The 10,291-nt window shown below is 37.0% G+C and overlaps 1 protein-coding gene across 2 annotated transcripts; it reads right to left on the bottom strand.

Moving 5' to 3' along the window:
* Positions 1-219: 219 nt before the first annotated feature.
* On the bottom strand, positions 220-9,183 carry LOC105563794 (ubiquitin carboxyl-terminal hydrolase 47). Of its 2 annotated transcripts, none has more exons than XM_012015698.1 (18): positions 9,088-9,183; positions 7,813-7,884; positions 6,658-6,867; positions 6,270-6,564; positions 5,716-5,894; positions 5,436-5,610; positions 5,244-5,365; positions 4,551-4,744; positions 4,246-4,460; positions 3,947-4,170; positions 3,679-3,846; positions 3,012-3,390; positions 2,574-2,936; positions 2,027-2,470; positions 1,699-1,952; positions 1,190-1,552; positions 944-1,110; positions 220-873 (listed from the first exon to the last, which is right to left on the bottom strand). In XM_012015698.1, exons 3-18 carry the CDS (start codon positions 6,862-6,864, stop codon positions 723-725), a joined length of 3,900 nt encoding a protein of 1,299 aa, XP_011871088.1. In that variant the 5' UTR covers positions 6,865-6,867; positions 7,813-7,884; positions 9,088-9,183; the 3' UTR covers positions 220-722. The 2 variants fall into 2 exon arrangements, with proteins under 2 accessions (XP_011871088.1, XP_011871089.1); XM_012015699.1 differs by lacking the exon at positions 9,088-9,183 and adding an exon at positions 8,392-8,649.
* Between the last annotated feature and the right edge of the window lie 1,108 nt (positions 9,184-10,291).

The following is a 10,291-nucleotide window of genomic DNA, read 5'->3' as shown; positions in this document are numbered from 1 at the left end:
TACTCTTCAAGGTCAAACCTATGGTACCATCTTATGTCCCCCTCGAAACCATACAACTTTTGTCTGAAACATTTTTTCATATCTCTTTTAGTTTTTTAAAAAATCGACTGTATAAATTAAAATGGCCCACCCTGTATATATATATATATATATGAAAGGGAGGGAGGGAGGGGGGAGGGAGAGAGAGAGAACCGAGCAGATTTGCAAGAATAGTAGTGACAGAAAAACACATTACATTGCCATACAAAATATTAACAAGTTAATTACACATATGAATTTTCATTAAATTAAAAATTTGCTCATTGCCATTATTATTTTTCACTTATGATTAATTCTGCTGCTTATAGTTTGATTCTACAGATGGAAAACTGATTCAACAGACCAGGTGATTTATATCGGATATATTTTATAGTTCATATAAATTCTAGAAATCTCGAAATCAGGTACCAGGATCCCGAATTATGTGTTACTACATAACAATTCATGAATCCAAACACTTTAAAAAATCCAATAGTTTCAAGAAAAAGCCGAAAACCTTTAGGAACGCGGAAGCTTTGAAATGCTGAAGACTCGCTGGAACACAAAACATTTGGCATTTGAGAAAATATCGATTTCGCAAATACCCAACACGCAAACATTTTATGTGAAAATATTTTGTGTTCGCACATTTGTCTATTTAGCAACTCATTTTTAGGAGATTGATGTTCTCTCTCTATGGACGATCATTCGGTATCCAAATATATTTTAAGTGCTCTCTCCCGACGTGGACTGTAACTCGAAGTAGTAGAAAGCGGCGTTAAGCGTGAATTTTCCTTAAAAGCGATCTCCATTACCTCGTCAGCATTTAATAGTTTTGGTTTTTCCCTATTGTCCCTACATAACGCAAAAATTTTGTAAGATTAAAAGGTATTTCAACTAAATTGAATAATTAAGAAATGTATACCTGTATAAGAAGACGGCGCCATCTTCAAAATGGAAAGATAAACTATCGTGATGTTCATTCCAATCATGCTCATTTTGGATTCGAAGCACAGAATTGTCACATGGAAAACTACCTTTCCCTTTTGCTACATCTATATACTCCTCCGGAATATCTGATATTGCAGAAAGCTAAAAAAAAAAAAGAATAATAACAATTGAAATCCATTGTCTTTTCATTGATACAAAGCAATTTTCTCACGTCACTTACTTTCTTTTTCAATTCTTCGACGGTTTTATTATCCATAACAATTTCTTGAAATTGTCCCAATTGTAATTTTGCTGGTAACCATCTTTTAACAAACAAGATAATCTGATTGGTGTCAACGACTGTCTCTTTATCTGGTAGTTCTTGAACGATCATTTCAAATTGCGAATGAAATCGGAGATCCTCAAATTTCTGTTCATTTAGAAATACTTTTGAAGCTGTTTTATAATACTTTTTCCTAAGTCGACATTTTTCATATGGTATATCTATATCATATTTTCTCTTTATTTCTGCCAATATCTCTTTCTTTGCATGTCCAACCGTCATATCTTTCGAGATAATCCATTCGCATAAAAATTTGTAAGGCTAATAAAAATGGAATTCATAATAAGAAATCTTGATAATACAATAATGCAGAACTTTTAAAACACAACATATAAAGTAATATATGGGACTTTTTGTACGTGTGTGTGTGTGTGTGTGTGTGTAAAATATGAGAAAATGATACGAACCTCAGTGGAATCAATTAATAGCTGATATAATTTTACTTTGAATTCTCCGTTACGCAAAGCTCGTCCGAGTTTCACGTTAAGTCTCTCACCATCCTCATATGAATTGAGCTGCTCCGTCAAACAGCTGCATTCTGATTCACCAGAGTTTGACAGACGAAAAACTTTAAAATACTCCACAGGCACGCCAACAAATGGTTCTAAATCTTTCTTCAAAGTGCTCAATCTCATTCTTTTGTCCACCAATATTTTAAGTACTATAAAAAAGAAAGGGACGATTAAATTAAGATACCAACAGTTATAATCACTAAAATTGACTTTAACGATGTACATTTTTGTTGAGTACTATCTGCATACGGTGTAGCTCTAAAGTAATAATCAGAGTCGTCATCGATATCCCAGTTTTCGATTTCGAATATCTTTGAATTCTTATAAGGGAGTAAGTTGCGCCTGCTGTGCCACGATTGTGGTTCAATATCAACACCTTCCGGTGCATCACCGACCAACGTTTTATCACTATCGCTAAGGCTACTATCTTCACTGTTACTCTGTTCAGGAGTATTCCATTCCTCAGCTTCTCCTAATTGAGGACTTATATTTCGTACAGTGGCATCCTCGTTATTTCGTGCACAACCTTTCGAGGTTTCATTGCATTTCAAACTGGTATCCCAATGTGATTCAATAACGCCAAGTTTAGATGGACCACTGATAACTGACTTTTCCTTTTCCTCATATTTATCATCTAACAATGGGATGTTTAATTCTTCCAACGTTTCTACATAAAAATTGACAAATTAAAATTTCATAATATAGTAATTCAAACTATAACTGTTATCTCTGATACTTGTACTGTAAACTATTTAAAAAGCATATATCACCTTTACTGGTATCCGGTAACTGGACATGCAGAGAGATAACGTGTCTGAAATTCTCTATGATCCTGTGTACCGTTGATTCTTGAAAAGATTTATTATTATCTATATCATACATTGTTGATATGAATACTTTATTGGCGTTATAAAATCCTTCAGTTTGTAGATCACTATCATCATTTTCCACTGGTCTAGTTTCCGGATATTTTCGCAATATTACTTTCATTTGCTTAGGATCCATATTAACAATTTTTCCTACGGTTTGTTTATACTCTTTAACACTTTGCGACAATAAACCTCGGATATCGATCGGCCCATCTATTACCTCCTCTCGGGTTATGTCTATGACAAATACCTTAGTTGCAACTCCTGAAATATAACATTTGAAAAATATAAATTTTAATCGTAAATAATTAGCCATACACATCCCAATTCTATACTCACCGCCTGGTAAATACGTCTCAAACTTTTGATCTTTGCAACGAATTTCTAGTAATAGATCGAATCGACGTGAAACACGCCATATATTTCCAACAGGTTCATGCTCTCGATCATCGTAACTACATTCTATTAAATCAGTATTATGTTCATAACTAACTAAACGACACTGATCCAGACTCACTATGTTCTCAAGACCAAATTTCTTATACGCTTTCTCTGTTGCTTCGGTCCAAGTAATATCAGGCATGACATACAATTTAACGTTCATCAATTTCCCTTCTACCGGATGATGACAGTACACTTTCAACCTAGGTATAGACATTTGCTTCTCACGATTTTTTCTGTCATTATCTTCACTTTCCTTCATCTTTTTCAGTAGTTCCTACAAATAAGATAACAAATTATTTATGGAATAACACAGAATACCTTAGAATGCAAGAAAGTTTTTCTAGAAATTATATAAAAAAAAACCTCTTAGATTAAAACTCCTTAATTATTGGAAAAATTATTGCTGCATAATAATTAGGTTTAAATTACAACTACAATTGCAAATTAAACAATTTGATCCATTAAAACTGATTCCGTTCAAATTGTACTGTTCTAATTTGAAGTTTACAGTAAAATTTATTCCAATTTGTGTCCAAGTTCCAGTTTTTTATTTGAATCTTACCTGAATATGTTGTGGAAAATCTTGGGTTTGCATAGATAGAATATTACGAGCACGATCGATTTGCCTATACATGAGCATATAAGCGTTCGTGCTACTGCTATATGCACCGCTATAATATGCCCTTGAAGGTCCACCGCCATATGTTTTCTGGATATCGTCGTGAGTTATCTGAAAATATAGTGCAATCGAAAAAATTATCAATTAGGTCAAGAAATATAATAGGTATTATTCCCTACTTAATAAGTTGTTGCAAAATTAATTTTTATACCTGAGTAACGCTTTGGTCATTAAAACATAACCATTCTTGTGTCCTAAAATCTTTTATATAAGCGTAATAGTGACCTCCGCTCGCACTGCCACTGTGAATCATGATAGAGAACAGTTCATACATGTACGGGCCTTTTCCCAGCATATAAGTACTGCGATTCTTCTCATTCTCGTGATTATGCGTAGTACAACTCGATGTCGATGGTCCGTTGCTCATATCGATACCTGAAGGTGGACATAGACATCCTCTAATAATTCTGAAAATCGTTTCGATAAATAATCACACCCGTAATATTGTACCTTCGTCATCGTCTTGATCATGACTGGCTGAATGATTACTGTTGGAAAGACTGTTGTCACACGGTGCACAATCGTCATCCAAAGTACCACTATCTGTCGTGGAACTATCATCGCATTTAATACCTAAGCCAATGTCTTCTTCGCCACCTGGAGATTCTTGGCTCGTTGTGGACGAGATAAAAGAGTTCAAATTTAATATGTCCGGAAACGTGACTCTGAAATAACATACATCACAGTCATGTGAAATGATTTTAAAACTACCAACTATTATTAATCAAATACAACAAATTGTACCATTTACATACTTATCATTGAGCTTGATTCTATGGAAGGTTTTATAATCAAAGTCAAACCGCTTGAGATGTAAAGTTAATAGATATGGAAATTTCGTAAACTTCAATCCTTTATGCGCGTCGCATTTCTTATTGCATTTTTCACAGTGATACTGATTAGCTCCTTCCAATGTTTCATATTGAACAAATGCTCTAATCGCTTCCTCCTACGAGACGAAAAGCTTCTTTTAATGTATGTACAGGGCTGGGAAGTAACTCGTTACTTGTAACAAAGTTACAGTTACAGTTACTTTTTTGGTAACTCTAACTTAACTTCCTTACTTTCTTTCCATCTGTAACTGTAACTTAAGTCAGTTACATTTTTTCAATAACTAGTAACTAATTTAATATAGTTACATTAATAGTTACTTTATATATTTTTTTTTAACCATGGATCGCATTAGGTTTTGCATTTACGCATAAACGCCTTTATCGGCGCTTTACAATTCAAATGCAGATTTGATATTTCTATTTTTATTTCAAGAAAGTAACAGTTTGTTACTGATTGAGTATTTGTAACTGTAACGCGTTACTTTTCAGAATAGGTAACTTGTAACTGTAACTAGATACTTTTATAAAGTAACTTTCCCAACCCAACCCTGTATATGTATATACGTATATAAATGTAAATGGTATTTCAAATTGCAACATGCAGCAATATATTACCACGCTGTTATATGCAACATTGCTTCCAAACGGCCTAACTGGTAATGGGATATCAAGAAATGTATCTTCTCTTGACTTTTCTGTTCCACACTCAAGACATTTAACGTAATCGATCATCTTTCCTAGCGACATAGAAAGCAAATTACAGATATTTTCGCAAATCACACACAATGATACCTTCGTAAATTATACCTTCGTAAAGTCTATTGATCAAATCCGCTTGTTCAGTATTTTTAAATTTCTGTTCCAGTGCATCAAACATAACTCTACAAAGCTCTTGAATATCGTGCTGCTGCCATGCTTCAGTAGAATCCCATCCGAAACTTTTAGTTAGGGATGTAGTTTCCACTGCAGATCTTGTAGATGTCTATTTAAGAAATGGAATTTCAGAAATGGAAAGTTTACCATCTACGTATACATGTACATATAGTACGCAGATACAGATATTAAGATTATTAAGCAAATATTATACCTGTAAATTGAGAAATAATTTCTGTAATTGATACGGTATGCTTAAAGCTTCATCCTTTTCCGAACCATCCACGTATTCCCAGTTGTACAACGCATTACGAAATTCTGGTGTCATGTACAACGCTTGGAGAAGACTATTCAAGTAACAAGTCATTGCTTGATTGACTAAACCGACATAGCCTTAAAGAACAATCACAAAATCAATTATGCAGATATATACATAGTCCCCTATTATGAGACAGGCACCTAATATGAGATAACGGAGTTTCTGCTAAATTAATAGGCATCGTCTGTTGGTTCCATCATGAATTTATTGCCCTTGGAGTAAAATCTGTTTGATGGAAAATAGACTGTTAGATCGTGTAATCGTTGCGAAAAAAGATTTGCGATTGAATTTGGACGTTGAAAACCTACTATCTCATATTAGAAGTCTCATAACAGAGGACTTTCCTCTATATTTTAACATACATATATCTAAAAATACTAATAAAAGATCTCTGTTAGTGTAAATATACGAATTTATATTAAAGTAACTCTTAAATAGTGCTTACATACTTGTTTCAGTTTTAATAAAACTTCTGAAATTAACTTCTTCTCTACCATCTCTAACGTCTTCCCTAGCATCTTCCCTAACAATATTCTCCTCAGTCCATCGTGGCTGAAGGGACGGTGCACTTGTGAGATTAGGCAGACTATAATGTATGTTTTTCTGTGATGCTAGGTCAACAACAAAGGGTTGCGATGGATCAACGACAAATAGTGTATTTTTCATCTCGGACAAGCTCGGATCAACCGAGAAATTCACTCCAATCTGCTCCACCGTTTTGTCTTTCACATCAGACAAATCAACCTAACAACATTAGACATAATGTAGATTAGAATACACGCTTTATGACTACATATATCATAAGTAGCATTCTATATTTCAAGGAATTAAAATAACCATTGTGCACGACGACGTGGAGAGCAGCAATTTAAAACTGTCTGGTCGCATATGATAATGTTCTTCAATATAGTTGTAAAGATCCTTGACGCGTGTCGATACGTGTAAGGGAAATTTGTCACTGGTGCAAACCTTATGGTTGGCCTCAAAGGGCACATTAAACTGAACGACACATACTTGAGTCTTTTCGCCAGCTTTGCAAACCATGATCTGTGAAGAAAACGCCAAAACGCGTAACTCTCAAGTCACATAATATTACAGTAATTAACATTATCCAAGGTAGTCTCATGTTAAAATCACTGTCTAAAAAGTAACAGTTGTACGACCTCATTCAGTGCAGATATAAATATAATCGCAGATAAATATAATGCCAGTTTGTACCAAACTTTAAAGAAAATTGCGTATGGTCAGATAATAAAAATAAACACGTTCAAAAAGAACAATAATTACAGATAATCTTCTAATATAAAGATCTTTTAAGAAAAAAAAAATTAATTACACCGTAATATGCTGGAACAAAGAGGAGCACGTATTTGTTAATGGGCACAAAATTTGGAAAGGCGATTATTAAAAGCTTATCAGATACTTTTGAGTGGACAAGAATTGGCATTCTGCCATACTGACGGCGGAAAATGAGCAAGATCTACGCAACACAGCAGGATGCTGGTCTGCGCGGCATGACACAGTACGGAAAGCCTATAGAGCCTCCAGTTATATTTAGAATGTCTAAACCAAGCTTGTGAAATGGTTCTCTTTCTGAGATCACAACCTATCTCTCTCTCTCTTTCCCCGCCTCTTTGCTTTTCTATTTTATAATCTTCGTTTCTTTTAACCGTCAGACGGAATTGCTCAATTACTAATTATAAACTCCCGTTTTAATTATTCTACATAAATCTGTTTCTCCGCGTACTCTTATTTAAATTACTGTACAAGCAGAGTTCCATTTTGTTTTATTGTACATTAAGAGCGCTCGTTCTTTCAAAAATCACAAGCAACGTCTAACTGGTTAAAGATAAATATTCCCTTTTTGAATTATCACTGGCGACAATGAGATTCACTCAATTTGATAAAATAATTATACGTTCCTAGGATACATTTTGTAAGAAATTGAAAACGCTGGAGTCATCCTAGGTAAATTTCATTATTAACACTCACCTATTTTTTACTGGTCTGTTGCTGATGTACGCTTCAGTAGACAGCTTATTTCTAATCAACGGATCCGAAAACCTAAAAAGAGTACAATACCCATGTAAATGTGTAATATGAAAAATGTATAGAGGAAGGTCCTCTATTATGAAACAATGAATTTTCCACTAAACAAATTTCACCCCCAAGGGCAATAAATTCATGGTGGAGCCAACAGACGACGGCTATTAATTTAGCAGAAGCTCCGCTACACCTTATTAGGAGCCTGTCGCGTAATAGGGGACTTTTTTCTACATTAAAAACATAAATCGTATAATTTGAAAAATGGACCAATATCATCATCACGAGCTGAAGTTTCAGCGAAACATAATCTTACACCAGATGTAATTACTTTCGCGATATTTAACCGCGCTACAACCACTGGGGGGGGGGGGGACAAATTTTGCCGAGAAAGATAAATATCTATTCGATCGCAACAGGTACAACGGGTACCCGACAAATAATACAACGATCGACATAGCGACTTGGGTCGCGACAATCGAGAAGTAGTGGAGACTCGTGTCCAGATACTTGACGCAGAAAACACACGGAGAACGACGGAAGGGCACCGCTCGAAAGAGATCGGCGTCGACGTTTCCACGATCCTCTCGTCGGGCATCTCTCGACGCGGTCGCGTCGCGCCGCACCACTAGCATCGCTACGCGCGTCACGCGTGCATTACGCGCGTTATGTAAATACAGATATCTGCTTGGTCGCGCGCATAGGTAACGTATATCGGCGCGTTAACGTGGATCCCGTAGCGGGCACGACACTCAGGAGATCGGAATGCGTCGCCGTGTCGCGGGGAAAGCTCCGCTTCTAGCCGCCCCGATATCGCCTCGCTACGCGCGCGTGCACCTACGATTGGCGGAAAGACCGCACGGTCTCTGACGACGGTTTGAGCGAGCTATTACCACGGGTGTGCGGCTCGAGCGAACGAGACTGCTGGCGCGGGTAAACGAACGGTCGACCGGACGAATTTCTACGATGACAGAGCGGAGACTGACCGATAGACTTCGCCGCGTCTCCTCACTCTCGCTCTACCTTTCTCTCTCGTTCTCTCGTTCTCTCTCTCTCTCTCTCCTCTCTCTCTCTCTCTCTCGCTCCCCCGTGCGCTCTCGCGCCGCGTTCCCGGCGTGTTCCTCGGCGAATATCGCGAGACCCGCCCGGCGTGTGCCGTTCGTGTCCGCCGGAGCACGCTCGCGCTTCGCGCCGACCTCAAGGATTCAACAACTGACCCCTTACCGAAATCACTGACACATGTGCAACACGCTATAACTTTACGCCATGTTTTCCTGCACGGCGCATCACTTGCTCACGGCGGCAGCTCAAGCGACTGACACGGGTTGGAAGGAGGGGAATCACTGTTGTCCGATGCTGCACCCTACCGTCGCCTAGCGGAGGTAGACGCAGTAACGGGATATATCTCATCGTAGGGTTCTAAATTTTCGGAAAAATATTTTTTGGGAAAAATTTTCGTGAAATTTTTCATATTTTTTCGAAATAAATGGAAAAGTTGGAAAAACACTTATTTATTATTTATTTTTTTTATTATTTTAATTAATCTTTTTAATGCTTTCACTTTGCATGAGTCGTATGCAGTAAGTAAATGTCTAAAGTAACTACCAGTTATCAGTTATCACGTTCGTTAGCGTCTATTGGTCTGTTCGTTTTAATAAGTTAGACTGACACAAATGTATTTTCTCTTTATTGCACTTAGTATAGAAGTGCAATGAAAACGAACAGACCATATAACCTGAAAGACTATTTTGACATGGTTTTGACTTTTTATTGAAGAAGGCTGATGTGCAATAATTTTTTAATTAAAATTTTATTTTGGTTTCTCAACCGGTTACAATTTTATTTTGAAAAGTAAAAACATAATTTGAAAATTTTGATAGATATGAGTTTTCCTTCCTGAGGCGATACCTTCCTTAGGCCTTATGGTGCGATCCCATGGACGCGGAACGTGCGCAATGCGGAATTGGCGGAACGAAGTCCATCCAATCACAGGCATTCCGCCAAATATGTTCCGACGAAAAATATTTTCTAATGTCCCATGGTGCGGAATTTGCGGAAGCGCAATTGGCGCTGGCCAATTACAAGAATCTTTCCTATAGATTCTACTTTATAACTATCGGAATAGCGTATATTATTGGCAGGCAAAAATTACGCTTCCGCGTGTTCCGCTGCATGGGACAGTAGAAATACAACTCGTGCGTATCGGAATTACATGCATATGCGAGGTTATGGTGCGATCCCATGGACGCGGAACGTGCGCAATGCGGAATTGGCGGAACGCTTGTGATTGGTTGATCCAGTTTTACGTTCGTTCCGCCGATTTCGATCCGCAAGTTTTCATTTTATCCGTAACGTGTAACCTAACCTTGATCCGCGGACAGAAGTCAGTGAACACAAGTCTCAGATATTATTTTTGAGATTGTGTTGT

The sequence above is a fragment of the Vollenhovia emeryi genome, unplaced genomic scaffold (assembly GCF_000949405.1).
Source record: "Vollenhovia emeryi isolate VEMERY1.0 unplaced genomic scaffold, V.emery_V1.0 DF939171.1, whole genome shotgun sequence".
Lineage (NCBI taxonomy): Eukaryota > Metazoa > Arthropoda > Insecta > Hymenoptera > Formicidae > Vollenhovia > Vollenhovia emeryi.
The sequence above is the reverse complement of the archived record's forward strand: the minus strand, read 5'-3'. Positions and strand labels throughout refer to the sequence as shown.

Excerpts from the sequence above, each read along its gene's own strand:
- LOC105563794 (XM_012015698.1), bottom strand. The coding sequence starts at position 6,864 with ATGGTTTGCAAAGCTGGCGAAAAGACTCAAGTATGTGTCGTTCAGTTT. Across the intron at positions 4,171-4,245 it reads TGATCAAGACGATGACGAAG|GTATCGATATGAGCAACGGA; the intron begins GTACAATATTAC and ends GTCCACCTTCAG. Across the intron at positions 1,953-2,026 it reads AGATAGTACTCAACAAAAAT|TACTTAAAATATTGGTGGAC; the intron begins GTACATCGTTAA and ends TCTTTTTTATAG.